The 15,930-nt window shown below is 42.7% G+C and overlaps 1 protein-coding gene across 2 annotated transcripts in view; it reads right to left on the bottom strand.

Moving 5' to 3' along the window:
- The window catches only part of sptbn4a (spectrin, beta, non-erythrocytic 4a), a 28,064-nt gene that overhangs the window by 8,720 nt on the left and 3,414 nt on the right, over positions 1–15,930 (bottom strand). For both annotated transcript variants that reach the window (XM_084029874.1, XM_084029875.1), the window contains 9 exons: positions 8,045–8,308; positions 6,525–6,758; positions 6,234–6,323; positions 5,867–6,145; positions 5,646–5,776; positions 4,761–4,965; positions 1,685–1,930; positions 1,447–1,581; positions 1,089–1,330 (listed from right to left, as the gene is read on the bottom strand). In XM_084029874.1, the coding sequence (XP_083886000.1) occupies positions 1,089–1,330; positions 1,447–1,581; positions 1,685–1,930; positions 4,761–4,965; positions 5,646–5,776; positions 5,867–6,145; positions 6,234–6,323; positions 6,525–6,758; positions 8,045–8,308 (1,826 nt within the window). The remainder of the gene's footprint in view (positions 1–1,088; positions 1,331–1,446; positions 1,582–1,684; positions 1,931–4,760; positions 4,966–5,645; positions 5,777–5,866; positions 6,146–6,233; positions 6,324–6,524; positions 6,759–8,044; positions 8,309–15,930) is intronic.

Raw genomic sequence — 15,930 nt, 5'->3', positions numbered from 1 at the left:
TCACAGAGGGGGCCAAGCTGCACCACTGCAATTTTATAAAATTGCAATGTGCCTGTTGATGCACAATAACTGCAATCTTTGAAGTGGCCTCCTCTGTCACTGTACAAAAACATCACTCTCATTTGTGTGTGTTGACATGAAACGTGAGCGCACCGGTCCACCCCAATAATAATCAATAAGGTTCTTCTGTGTATTCATTATTAAAAATGTAAATGCTATATGTGTTACTGTCATTAAAAAAATGACGAAAAAACAGAAAGCAAATGACAACAACCCTGACCAGCAACATAACCTGCTAACACCATCACAAAGACTGTGCTGGACTACCGTTTTAAGCCTTGAGTTTGACATTTTGTCCATTGCCATCTTGGACATTTTGCAACCAGTGAAGGAAGTGACCATATTAGGACTGTGGAGGAGCGACGGGTGGATCTGATTAACACAACAGAGCAGCAACCTCACTGGATCTGGATCCATCTGGATTCTGGTGTGACGCTGCTAACAAAGTTAGCTTCATAATTGAAGGTCAACTTTACAGCTAAGTGTTAAAGTCATCTTCATAGCTAACTGCATTGGTAGCGACAGTAGAGAAGCCGTGGTAACGCCGCCACGGTAACAACGCCACAGTAATGACCTGTCATTCACAAGGTAACTGAAAAACCCAAAGTGATGTCTTTAAATGTCTTGTTTTGTCTTCTTAAATGTATTCAATTTATAATCAAAATATACTAATTAAAGCAAACTTCACAACTGAGAACCTGGAAAGATAATATCTGGACATTTTTGCTTGAAAAATGACTGAAATGATTAACCAAGTCAAAAATATTATCCTTTACCATGTGACTAATAAAATCTAATGTATAGCGGTCACTTTCAGATGTCATGAGAAATTTGGTCGCGGTGGCTCGGCAGCCTAATTCAACACTACATAGTAATGAAATAGTGTCTACGGAGACTACACAAGACCACAGAGACTCTCAGTTAACTGGACCACAAAATGCAGCTACTATACCCCGACCACTTACTGTACACAATGGGTTTAATGCACATGTCAGCAGAGAAGAGGGGGTGAACAGCAGATGTCTTACCTGGGCTCGTCCCATCCTATCTGGCCCATGATGCCTTCCATCCACATCAGGTTTTCACGCACCACTGAGAAAAACTGCACCTTGTCCGTGACTGAGGTGACCTGGACGCGGCTGGCTTCACAAGAGCTCAGCAGCGCCTTCCAGGCCTCCATCACTTCTTGCTCTTTGACCATGATGGCCTCGGCCTTCTCACCAGCGTAGATGGTCCTCAACTGGGACGCGTTCTCCTGCAGCTGCCTCACCTGCACCGAGACAGAACGTGAAATATAGTCGGTGTCAAAGGTCAAACAAAACAAACAAAAGTGTACTTATAGATCTTTTTTTTTTTTGTAAAGTTTGGTGAAATCACATCACTTGCCTGTGCAACTAGCAGTTGAAGGGCATGCTCAAAGGAGTGCATGAGTCTCTGCAGGGTGGCTGGATTGGTGATGTTGGCTTGGCACGCCCTCACCTCTGGCAGCTGCTTCATCTTCCCCGCGATCTGAGCCAAGACCTACAACACAGGACAGCGTCGTTATCACGAGCGCTTTAAAAATAGAAGCTGCCTGTCTACCTGCTGGAGTGACACGCAGGCCCATCACTTGTTGTGACTGTACCTCTTTGCAGTCGGTGAAGAACTTGTGCAGCTGGTGTGACGCCGTCAGCATCTGTCGGCGGGTCTCCATCAGCTCCAGGAGGTCGGCCCACGACTCGTTCAGGCCGTCCTTCCACTCGGCAATGGTGGCAGCATCCGAGTGGCCGCAGTCGATCATCTCGTTCACCATCCGGTTCACCTGCTCCATGCGCTGCTGGCCCACGCCGTTGGTTTCTGTGGCGAACTTGGTGAATCGCTCCTGAAGCACCTGGAACACAATGAATATTGCATTGCAACATGTTTTCCATTCTGCTTTGAATTCTGTGTTTTTTTTTCTTCAGTTGTTTGAGTCACATTTCAAGCAAATTCCAAATATGTGCTAGACCTATGAAATGTGTATCTTCAATGGGTCTTTAAAGCTTTTTCTGTTATTGTAAATTGAATATTGTTTATTTTTTTGAATACATGAAGAGTATTTTTACATACAAAACAATTAACTGACTCTCGATAAATTATACATAAAATAATCATTAGTGAGGATATGTCTTAGTAGCATTTGCTTCTCTATAGCAGCTTGACACCTAATTCTGCCACCATGTTAAGTGGATACGAGATCTGATGTAAAAGCATACTGACGGGTTCTACCATTAATGGCAGCCATTGTTATCCTCCTTCCCAGAGCACAAGGGTCTAGATTTGAAAGGACTCCTGTTGGGTGCTACAGGCTCCATTAAGCCTGGACTTCTGATTTGGATTTACATTTTTATTGTTAAACTAGAAAGAAAAAAAATTATATCGAGATCACTAAGATTGTCATGATTTGTAACACTTTCTGAAAAGCTACACTTTGCTTTAGTTTTTCTTTACTTTCTGTCATCTCAAGTAGCACTTTTGTTTAAATGTTTTGTGCAAATTATTGTGAATTGCAAACCTAAAAACAGGAAATAGGAAAATAGGAGTTTCTACCCAAGTTTATTCATAACATAAAACTGATTGGACGTTTATGTGTGATAGTCATGAATGAAACGAACTTTGCTTTTCTGTCTAATTTCATCAAACAGAGCATCAACCCTTTCTTCCTCTTTTTAAAGTTCCCATTATAAATTCATCTTGGTACAAAAATATACAGCTGTAAAGATGCACAGTCACACTTTTTATTTAGTCCTATTATATCAACCTGAGTCTTTATCCTCTTACATATAAATTACAGGTTTTATTTATAATTCAAGCTGCTCTAGTCTGTTCTGTTCTTTTAGTCAAAAAAAGTTGAATTATTTATTATATTGTTTTTATTTAGATCCCTAACACCATAATAGGTATAACTGGACCAGCAGTAGTTATTATTATTATTCCACACATTAGGACAGATGCTGTGCGTCATGAATGTCTCCTCAAAATGACGCTGGTAGGCCGAGGATGTCCCATACAGTAAACTTTCTTTTCATGTTGAAGATATTGATATTCTTGCACCATCACATGCTTTTTATCAAACGTTTTTTTTCAACCTAATCTCCATCTATCTAAGATGTTCTCTATGTCTGTGGGGCACCGCTGTCAAATCAAATTGTTGGAACTGCAGGATGCTACTTCTGCTCCGGTAGCTGTGGGGCCCAGTGCTGCTGTTCTCTGGGCTTCTACTGCAAACTGGTTACAGCAGCAACACTGGCGTGTCAACATATGAGTCGGCAGAGGATGGGATTCTTACACATTTTACAGCGTTTTGACTGATTCAGATATTCAGCTGGAGTAGGGCTGCAGGTGGGGCTGCAGGCCTGTGGGGCCTGAGGGGCCGGTGTTGGCCCTCCACAACCTGAGCCGAGAGCAAACACCAACTGGTGGAGCCTCTGTGATGCCAACAGAAACCAAATCTTTTCTTCTGTGGTGAATGTCAGAGTTGGCGGTATTTGTTGGATGAGAGCCGTGAGTGTTATGATGAATGTTTTCCTGATCGCTGGGACAGAGGTGTGCTGGAGACTCAGCCTAGGATGGTCGCCATTAACCCGATAATGGTGTTTCTTCCATCACACTCCGTGATCCAACCCTCTATCGTCAGGTCCCTTCTGGAGACCTTCTTCAGGAAACTGGAAAAGTCCATTTCCTTCACTGACATTGATTTTGTTTATGTATCAAACTAAAAGAGAGCTTGTGTCCCGTAGAGAACTCACTGCTTGCATACAATGCATCCTGGTACATGAAGGCACAGCTGGCATGGCTCCACAGCAGAATAGAGTATCAAGAATCCTGCTACATTGCAGAAGTTGTTCCTTGTCCGTTCAAGCACTGCTTACAAGCATTACTTCTATCTACTTGGACATGTTTGTATCAGTTAGCAGCTTCATTCACGTGACTTTTAAGAACTAAAACTAGTTTGAACACCTCTTAAGAAGTGTTATGGCTCCACCTAGTGGTACAAAACACTGTCACTTGTTTTTGCAGAGTTGAAGCTTGATTTACTTGTGTCAGAATAAATAGAACATATTATATGTATTATTATTGTTTGTTAATAGTGGTGGTAATAATGGAAATATTATGACTGACCTACTTACTTTATCCTCTTGCACTCAGTGGAACGTTTGCCGCAGACATTTGTGTTAAGATCGCAAGAAAACATTTTTTAACTAACTAACTAACTAACTAACTTACTTACTTACTTACTAACTAACAAACTTACTAACTTACTAACTCTTTTATTTGAGTTTAAATAACAGAAACACAAAACATGCCTATGCCAAATATCTTTTTAACTTAACTGTGTGTGTTTCGTTACAGTCTTACAGTGCAGTGGGATTTAATAATTAATTGGGGTTTTTAATAATAATAATAATAATAATAACATGCTGGGTTATTTAGACATTATTGCTCTAGCTGCTTTCACCATTCTGTGTAATAAACAAATATGAGAGGTGAGTTTACAAATTAGTCAGGACATTATTTTTATTATATATTATAGTGTACTAGCATTTTTTGCAATAAAAAAGCAATTGCATTTCATTGTTCTGAAAAATATGGCTGTGGTCTCTCATGAAGTATTCTTACTGATCAAAACCTCCTGTTGTTGGTGAAGTGTAGCAACCAAATCCTTCTTTTAATGAACTGACCGTGACATCCTCCAGGTCTTGGCCCAGGTCAGTGGAACTAGCCACAGTCTCCCGCTCAGTGATCCACTTCTCTAACTCCTCCACCTCCTTGTTGAGCTGATAGAGCCAGTACTGCTGCTCCAGCTTGGTCTTCCTGTGCTCCACCATGTCCTTCAGAGACACATACAGCCGGTCTATGTGGGTCTGCTGCTTAGTGAGCTGCTGACTGTTGACAAACGAGAGAAAAGTATACGGTTCAGTCATAGACTGGATTTTGGCCGTCTCTTGGATCTTTTGCAACCTGTAAAGGAAGTGACCATATTTGGACTGTAAAGGAGCGACAGGTGGATCTGATGAACACAAGCAGCAGAGCAGACACCTTATTGGATCTGGATCCATCTGGATTCTGGTGTGAAGCTGCTAACAAAGTTAGCTTCATAATTCAAGGTCAACTTTACAGTGAAGTGTTCAAATCGTAATAGTAGCTAACTGCAATGGTAGCGACCTGTCAATCACAAGGTAGCCCTGCCCTAAAGCATCCTCTGCTTTCTGGTCTGTTTGACTCTAAATGGACCATAATGGACTAAATGAACATCATGCTGGATTGAAGAAGACTTGAAACTAGAGATTGAGACCATAAACTCATGTTTATAATGTTTACTGAGATAATATATCAAGAGAGAAGTAGGATTATTTTCTCATAGCCTTCTATACAATCAGACTTCTTTTTACTACAAGAGAAGTTAAGGCACTTTAGTTTGGCTTCACTTTCAGATTTGGAGGTTGCTGTCTGGGTACCATGACTGACAAAATGAGCATTAATAATGTTGTCCTTATGCATCCTTATGCATCAAATGCACTTGTTTGGGCTGAATGTGCTGCTTTGTGAGTGCACGTCATCCCCACCTTTCTGGGTGTCCGAGTTCCCGTAGACGCTGGCACTGCTGGGATAGCATGCCTACTGTCTCTGCATATGTTTCCACTGTTTGCTCCAGAGCCAGGTGGGCCTTCAGCAGCTGCAGGGTGCTCGCCTCATCCTGAAAATGATCACAATGATGTCAGGACGTGGGTTTCACGCTCACATTCATGCCTAGAAATACGTGTGGGATCCACGGGGCTCAGCGTACCGTGCCTTTTTCTTCATTGACCAGATGGAGCTTCTGACCTGACAGCCAGGACTCCACTTTAGCCGCCTCGCTATAGTACTGCTGAGCCTGCAGCGTGGCGTCCAGCATCACACACCTCCGCTCTGTCTCCAGCTGCAAAACCTCCCACAGCTGGCGCACGTGCCCCGCCCCTTCACGCACAAACTCCACCTCGGGAGTCCTCAGGGAAGCGATGATCCCCGCCCGGTCCAGCACCTCCTCGACACGAGCCCGCCGCCCTGTCAGCTCCCTCTGGAGTGTCTGAAGGACCAATCAGAGGTTGAGCTCCCAGACTGAGCGGGGTTAGGTCACACATTTCAGCTCACCAAATGCTGCCTTTGACACTTACCTGGTTCTTTTTTACTTGCTGCTGTACACTCTGGAGGTTATTCCCATAATCCTTACAGGAGGCCACGGGAAGCCTCTCCTGAATCCACAGCTATCAAGTAACCACAGTCAGGTCATTACAGTGTTCAGAATGTGAAGCTCTGTGTACAGTATCAAACATGGAGACCATAGTACTGATTGATGCATTTCTTCTTTTAAAGTCTGATTTCTTAATTACATGGCAGCGTATCCCTGACACTGACAGAAGGGAAATAAAAACAGTGTATATGGAAGGACAGGATGAGGAACTCACGATCTCATCCTCCAGGTCCTGGGCGACTTGATGCATCTCTTTGGAAGCCAGCAGGATGCGGCGTCTCTCCTTCAGGGGCTCGATGAGGCGGACGATGCGGGTCTCTACCACGCCTGACTGCTCGCTAGCCTCCCTGTCACCGGCCGTCAGCCCTCGCTGGGGTAGGCAGACGCCCTGCAAGCTACCCAGCTCTCCCACATCCCTGTACAAGTCCCCAATCTGAGACTCCATAGCCTGCACCGGAGAGGGGGTGGGGGAGGGGAAGGTCATGTTACAGCCATATGAGGGATGGACAAACACAGCGCATCAGCTGTTTCGCCATCAGAACATATCAACGTTACGTAATGGGACGGCCTGACTTTAAGTGGAAAAAAGCATATGGTGCATTTTTTTTAATGCCACTGAATCTCGTGTTTGAGAACACGCCACAACAACAGTGAGCTGAAGTACGCAGTCTGTCAGAAGCGTTCGCTTCATCGGGGCAGATCAGAGAGAGTCGCTCTCCAAACATTTCTCATGAGCGGAGGTGATGCCGAGGTAGAAACCATCTCATTGGCTCAGTGACATGACAGAAGGGAGGGATGCTCGTTGTTGTATTGATTTGTTCTTAAACTTTAAACACAATACAGTTTAATTTGAAATGACTTTAACTTGAGTATTTCCGGCACGTCCCCATGCTTCTTCAGTTACTGGTCCTTTCACATGTGATGCAGTTATAGATTATTTTAAATCAAAATATGCTCCAACAACAAAAAGTAACTTACAAATAATAAAAAAATGCATGATCAGTAGACGATGTACCAAATAATAACTCTTGAGAGGTATCTGGAGCAAGAAGGGTTGGTTTGAGATAGATATGATGAACACAGAGTGGATATTTAGGTTGTTTATAATAGCAACTAGACTGTGTTTGTGTTGTATATTTGAAAAATATGATATCATTGTTTGAGTTATGGAGAAGGGGTTTTCAGATACCTACTTTAGCAAACTGTTTAGCTGTAAAAGGAGAATGTTTGTGACCCGGCCGCCATGTTGAAAACGTTCAATATGCAGTTCTCTTAAAATATGTTTCTGAAAACATTTGAGGTGCTAGGCAACGCGGAAACACAATCTTGATTCATAGTTGATCAGTGCTTCATAGTTGGACAGTTTGATCTGAATTCACAAGCTGATTGACAGCAGCTTTAGTTACTCCCCCGCTGTGATTGGTGGTTTTCTTTGGGTTGCTGTAGATTCTTGTAAACACCATTAGGAGACTAAAAGAAGGCAGATGAACCTGATTAATAGTCTCATCTATTACTGTCATATATATATACTATAGAATAAAAGTCTGGAGACATTTGAGCGTGACTATGGAAACGTGCAGGGCAGCACGTCGGCTGCCAGATGATGACCAGTTGATGCTGCTAAGCAGCTCTCATTGGCTAAGAGAGCAGCTCTGTTTCACATGGCAGAATCCTTTGGGTTTCCGTGACACTAGTTCCAGTCCTCAGAGGGACCTGGAGAGTTACGACACTGACCTGGAATTTCTGGAGCTGCTCGTTGAAGGTGGGCAGATGGTGCGCCTGTTCCAGCTGGGGGGGCTGCCGCTCCAGGTGGGAGAGCTGGTTGTCCAGGTCCGAGTAGCTCTTCACCGCCGGCTCAGGCTTGTTGTTCTCAAAGAGCTGGCGAGCCTTGGCCTTGGTGGTGCTCTCCAGGTCGGACCAGCACTCGCGGATCTCCTCCAGCTTCTGCTGAACCACTGGACGCAGCTCCGGTTTCTCCTGGATCAGCTCCAGACCCTCCTGCACACAGGAAGTGATGACTGTTAAAAACCGTAAAAAGCACAATGTTGATCAAAACCACAGCATCGGGTTAAGTCACTGTGTGTTTCCCTGGATGTTAATCTGATTTCAAAGTGGACTGACGTTTCTGGCTGAGTGACTGTTTGCCTCTCTCTCGTACTCCCCTTTAATGTCAGCGTTTGCTTTGAGGGATGGATCCTATGTGCTGAGATGGTTGTTGCGTCAGTTGGTACCAGAAATCTGTGAACTGCACTGTTGCTGCATATAACTGTCCACCATTTTAGATGTCAAAGCACAAAGAAAATCCATTTCTACTCATTCTAAATCCATTTTCCTTTTACGTGACAATGATTTTAGGTAATTCGTCACCTTTTATTGATCGTCTCCGACGAGGGTATGGACAGTCCTTTTGCAAATCTTCACACGCTGTACATTATTGCAGAAAGGCAACCGTGAGAACAATGTTTTCATCGTGTTGAAAGTGAGCATCTAAATTCGGTTTTGTCCCCCAAAAATAGCTTGGGACAACACAGCTCCCTACCCAGGATGGAGCCCCCCGCTTGCACAGAGGCAGGTGTGTGGAGCAAAGTCTGGCCTGGGGCTGACCTAAAAATCATGCATGGTATGTCTAATAAACGCCTTTCTGTCCTTCGCCTGTGCTCCTCTGCTCCTCTAAGTCTCAGGCTTTGTTCATGACGTGATCTGGATGAGGAGATTCATGGAGATCAAAGCTTGTGACTCTTTCCTTTGTGTCAATAAAGCTATTCCCTGCAATTACACATCCCCTCCCATATCACTAGACTTAAGGAAGTTGGGGAAGTTTAGACAAGATTTGTGTTTATTTGAGCATTTCATGACTTAAAATTGCCAGTTTATGTTGCGGATTCATATTCATTCTTCATATTCCATGAAACAAGCTCCGCATTCTTCTGTTGCACATGATAGATGGTGAAATAATCGTTATTTACTTATCCTAATAACAAGCGTGCACATGATGGATTTCATCTTCTACATTCTGCTTCCCTCCTTTATCTTTCACAGGGAGCTGGACCTATATCCTATGGCTTTCATAATGCAGTGCTGCATTGCTCCTCTTGGCACCGGCTCTCTGCTTAACTGCTGCTAGCGCTCACTCTCTCTCTCTCACACACATCCCTCTCTCGCTCTCTCCTATCTCTCCTCAGCCTCGCTCTACCTCTCATAATGCAGAGCCAGCAGAAAGCAGGTCTCTCTCTTGGCTTTACTGACACACAGTGTGAGGCAGAGGGAGAAGAAATCAGAGAGGGGGTGGAGAGAGGAGAGTAAAGGAAGAAGGGAAGCAAAGAGGAGAAAGACTCAAAGGTTGGTGGAAGAGGACTGAGGCTGTGGGTGTGTCGGGCTGTGCTACAGCCTGGGCACCGTCGCATCCAAAGGGCATCTGTGAAGGGAAGGCTGACACGGTGTGATATTTTTATGGCTACCACATACAAATCCCGATACTATGGCAGCAGCACTGTGTTGCCAAATTCTGCAGGCTTTCTTGTAATGCTGATGCAGCGTCCTAAAATAGTGGGTGGGATTATCGTTTTGTTTTATACAAACAACAATGTGTTCACATTGTACATGAAAGTAACCATGCAACTTATGCTATTACCCGCAAAACACCTAAAGCATCCAACAGACCTCCAGAGTCAGGCATGTTCGGATTGTAAAGTCACATTTGTTAGAGTTTCTGTCCTTCTAGTAACGTTACATCCTGGTACCAAACACACATCGCTACATCCTGGTACCAAACATACATCGTTACATCCTGGTACCAAACACACATCGCTACATCCTGGTACCAAAAACACATCGTTACATCCTGGTACCAAACACACATCGCTACATCCTGGTACCAAAAACACATCGTTACATCCTGGTACCAAACACACAACGTTTCATCCTGGTACCAAACACACATCGTTACATCCTGGTAACAAACACATCGTTACATCCTGGTACCAAACACACATCGTTACATCCTGGTACCAAACACACATCGCTACATCCTGGTACCAAAAACACATCGTTACATCCTGGTACCAAACACACATCGCTACATCCTGGTACCAAAAACACATCGTTACATCCTGGTACCAAACACACAACGTTTCATCCTGGTACCAAACACACATCGTTACATCCTGGTAACAAACACATCGTTACATCCTGGTACCAAACACACATCGTTACATCCTGGTACCAAACACACAACGTTTCATCCTGGTACCAAACACACAACGTTACATCCTGGTAACAAACACATCGTTACATCCTGGTACCAAACACACATCGTTTCATCCTGGTACCAAACACACAACGTTACATCCTGGTACCAAACACACATCGTTACATCCTGGTAACAAACACATTGTTACATCCTGGTACCAAACACACATCTTGACATCCTGGTACCAAACACACATCGTGACATCCTGGTACCAAACACACATCGTTACATCCTGGTACCAAACACACAACGTTACATCCTGGTACCAAACACACATCGTTACATCCTGGTACCAAACACACATCGTTACTTCCGGGTACCAAACACACAACGTTACATCCTGGTAACAAACACATATCGTTAAATCCTGGTACCAAAAACACAACGTTACATCCTGGTACCAAACACAAAACGTTACATCCTGGTAACAAACACATCGTTTCATCCTGGTACCAAACACACATCGCTACATCCTGGTACCAAACACACAATGTTACATCCTGGTACCAAACATATTTCATTACATCCTGGTAACAAACACACATCGTTACATCCTGTTCAGAAACTTGAACAAACACGACTTTACAAACCAAAGCATAAGTTGCATTATTACTTTCATGTACAATGTGTTGTATAAAACAAAACGATAATCTCACCCACTATTTTAGGAAGCTGCATCAGCATTACAAGAAAGCCTGCAGAATTTGGCAACACAGTGCTGCTGCCATAGTATCGGGATTTGTATGTGGTAGCCATAAAAATATCACACCGTGTCAGCCTTCACTTCACAGATGCCCTTTGGATGCAACGCTGTCCAGGCTGTAGCACAGCCCGACACAGTAAGGGTGCGGCTCTGCTGGTTGTGTTCATCAGATCCACCCGTCGCTCCTTCACAGTCCAAATATGGTCACTTTCTTCACTGGTTGCAAACATTCTATGATGGTGATGGTGAAAATGGCAAACTCAAGACTTCAAAACTGTAATGATGTCATCAATATATATATGAGATATAGTTTCTATAAAATATAATAATACATAAGTAATTTATTAAATCCTAATGTTATATTGTTGTATTAACTCTAGAGTTAAAGAAGATGATCACTACAGCAGCAGCTTTGGTCTTTATTAGTGCATTGTCAAGATGTTCCCTCATTTCTATGAAAGGGTTAAAGGGAGTTCAACACGAAGCAAATTTTAGCATGTAAGCTCAATGCAAAGACGCAAATAGCGCAAATGTTTTATTTATAAATACAAAATGTGTGTGATGCTCTGATGCGAAAGCCAATCAGTGTTGAAATTCTCCTCATGTCGTCGTCACTCATCAGTTCATCAGAAATGGAGACAAAACATATTGTAGTGGTATGTGCAGAGTGCCGCGAGCAAAATTTAGCCAAAATCGAATCAGTTCATTGTTGAGTCCCAGTTGACGTTTTACCATATTTGAAACAATTCTGTGAAGGCGTTCATGAGATATTGCGTTAACGAAAGTGGGGCGGGACGGACGTACAACCGGAAATCATAATGCCTCCGGCCACAGCTTTCACTGGCTGAGGCATCAAAAGTAGGATATTTTTTCTAGGCTTTTTTTCATCTGTGAAAATGCATGAAAGACAGATTAATTATTTATTTTTATTTTATTATTAATCCAAGGGAACATAGACATGCTCCCATCCTCACTAGCTAGCTACCACGTCATTGGACTGAGGAAAGCAGAAAGCTTCGATTGATTGTTTGGTCCATTATTTCACTTCATGAACCGGGTTCATAACGTATCACACACAACAGCCACATGGACAATAAAGAGTTTGTTATAAGTGATTAAAACTGGATTGCTTCATAATGACAAATCGTCATTGGCAATGTTGGCTTTTCGAACAATAAATTGACACATAAGAGCAGCCTAATGTCCTGCTGCTAACTAGCATGCGCCGTTAGCAACCATGTATTAGCGCTGCTACTTTAAATATTAGTGGCCAATACAATGCAGCATAAAATACTGTCGTCATTTGTTGATTCCTCTTGATATCACATATTAGATGGTGCAAAGAAATTCTGTTTAGGTTATGAACCTTGTTGTTCAGTATCAATATGCCTGACATTATGAAACATGTGACCTTCAACTACTGTCATGAGAGAAGAGATGAAAATAGATGAGGGAATTGTTGTAAATTGTGAAACTACAACATTGTTATGTAGCTTAAGCAACAAGTTCTTATATTGCCAACAAATATCATGAAAAGAACAAAAATGACATGAAACTGATCCTATTAATTGGTAGTAGCCAAAGTCTTCATTAAGGTAACCATGGCAACACCATAGAGACCGTCCTACTGAATACTCACACGAGCACAGCAGACATTATAACCTGCCATATTAGGAAAAACATTGATGACATTAATGATGATGTTGTGTCCCAGTAAGCTGTGACAGTCTAACACCACTTGGACGCTGAAACTGAAGCAGCTAACTGGGATTCAGCCATCACTCAAAAACGTCTCCCAAAAATGACCTCCCCATAAAACAATGGCATAGTCAATTACGTTTGGAGGGAACATATTCTCTCCTGGATTACATTTGTATTTGACATATCATAAATAAGTCTGCCTAGCGAGGAGGCGGGGCCACAGACGTGACTCTCACCCAGGAGGAGGTGTTTGTGTCCTGTGTGGAACTAAAAGAAACTACTTACTGAAACTTATCAACACCCATAAACATGATCTTTTACTAAATTTAATCTAAACCTAAACATGATGCAGCTTTCAAACGGCAAAAGCAACCCAAGCGATTAAAAAACTATAATGTTGATATAAAAATGTTGATATGAGGTGTCCATATCAACGTATCCATGGTTTGCAGAAACGTATATTCCCAAGGCTTTATTCTGGCGACTGGGCTGCAAATGGTTGACAGATAGATGCATTGATATACTGAGATTTGATCATGTACTGACAATGAGAAAAATATAGAATAATGGAAGCTGAACATACGTTGACAATTATGCTGAATGTATGTATGAATACATACATTTTGAATGTCATATTTCTATCATTCACTATGCTACTATTCCGGCTTTATTGTTGTAATCATTCTATTATATCCACTGCTGCTGGTGCCTTTAGTGGTAATCATTTTACGACTATTATATTTTTGCCATTACTGTTACTACTGCTATTACTGCTCCGTTACAAGTATCATTTCTGTCACACAGATTGACTACGATGTAATTTTTGTTGTTCATTGTGCGCCATCTTCACTTCTGAATCCTCCTCAGAGTCTCCCTGAGGTTTCTTCCCGTTTTCCCTGTTAAAAGAGTATTTTAGGGAGTTTTCTGATGGAGCGTCCCGGGACGGAGGATGCTGCACACATTGTAAAACCATCTGAGGCTAATTTGTGATTTGGGGCCATTTAAATAAAAATCGAAATGAACTGATTTTTAAAGGGGCAGCAACTACATATGAAGATGCCCCTAATAGACATATTGTAATCATCTTTCTTTGTCAGGAAATTGCACTCACATCCATCCTAAATGAATGTATGGTGAGTCAGCCCCTACAAAGACAGGCATGTTTGAATATGTAAGTGTGTGACGTTGATCTGCGGGCACCAACCAGACTGGCCTACAGTTCGTCTGTGTGTTGACCCCTGAGCCCACACTAAGGTCTGGCACAAGGTCAGCTGTGAGTCACTGTAACAGAGAAGCACCCACAGTCTTCATGTGCTGAGTAAGGCCTGAGAGAACAGAGGTGATGGGCCGAGGAGGGGACTCTTCCAAAAGGACGCCGAGTTCTCATATCCCGGCGGCACGCAGCATCATCATCATCATCAGAGAAGGTGTTGTTAGCAGGGTTGTGGAGATGTGAATAGGGATGGCACGCTATAGGGTTTTATCGTAGTTGATCACGGAGAATTTCCATTATTGGGACAACCATGAATATCGCAAAGGCCAGGAACTCACACAATGTTGCTATTTTTTTATCTATACATTATATGTTATTTGTCCTTTATGATCTTCACTAAAAACAGGATGTGTTCTATCCGTGATGCAATAACCATCAGTTTCTTGACAAAATGTGTTCCAGTACGTTTTACTGCCATTTTAAGAGCCAGCAAAACATACAGAAAAAACAGCAAATCAGATGACGCATGTTTTTTTTCTATGATTATCAGTATAATATCTAATTATACCTACAGAATAATCGTGAAATGTTCATATCGCCCCATGCCTAGACATGAGGGTCTCTGTAATGGAGCTACATACACAGGAACGTCCTCCGTGTAACACCCATCTTCTGTCAATCAGTTGATTTATCTGGTATTTGGCACGAAAGGTTATACAAGCACGCTGATGATTCAGAAGTCAAGCAGTATCCTGTTACAGTCCATTTTCATTCCAAGCTGAGACGTCGTTCTAGTCAGAGGACCTCTCCACTTAAAGGCAGCACATTAGAAATATTCAAATGTATGTAATGTACATCCTGTTTATTAAACTTGTTATGGGTTAGAGGATTCATGGTGGCATCGTGGTCAAAGAAGCACGCTCCTTATATGCACTCTCTTCAAAATGAACCTCACAGGAAAACCACTTCGCTAGGTTTAGGATAAGGTTGGTTGGCCCAAACTGCTTTCACAACACGTTCTCATTCAAACGCATCAAATACCACAACATGGTCAGAGCTCCAAAGCTTCAAACTATGACGCTCTACGTCACTTCATCATGTGTCAGTGACAGCGTATTAAAAAACACTCATTACATGCATAGTGTCTTTTCAAAATAAACCTCACAGGAACAAAACCACTTCGATAGGTTTAGGAAAAGAGCGTGGTCGATGAAGACCTGACTGACAAGCGAGTCACGTGACTATCAACACAGAAGATTTACGTTACTAACGACTGACGTTGCGAAATGTCGACTTTTACATTTATTTTGACATGGGACACTAGCAGCAGTCTGCTGGGTGAAAGTCCTGTGTTTGTTTGACCCGTCCACCTCCCCTACTTCCCTCCCTTCGTGGACTATCTCTCTTTATACTTCATCTGTTGCTACCCATAATGCAGTGGGTGATTCCTATTAAAATGTAGCTTGTCCTTTTATATTTCCTCAAACTGAACACACTCCAGCAGTTCAGTGGGCGCGTCCTTCGGAGGCGTGTCCTCCGTGGTCTACGTGGGCTACGAAGCCGAGTGGACTCCACAGTAAGACAGTCTGGTCTACAGAGGGTTTACTGTTTGCGTTACCAACTGTTCCCACCCCCACCCTTTGTCGCTCCCGTCGCCTATAGCAACCAAAGAGCACAGAAGAGGTACCTAATGTTATTTGATTAAAATGGAGCCAGAGATTTAAATCTTGGTATTTTATATTATGATGGAGCAT

Source organism: Eutrigla gurnardus, assembly GCF_963514095.1.
Source record: "Eutrigla gurnardus genome assembly, chromosome: 15".
Lineage (NCBI taxonomy): Eukaryota > Metazoa > Chordata > Actinopteri > Perciformes > Triglidae > Eutrigla > Eutrigla gurnardus.
The sequence above is the reverse complement of the archived record's forward strand: the minus strand, read 5'-3'. Positions and strand labels throughout refer to the sequence as shown.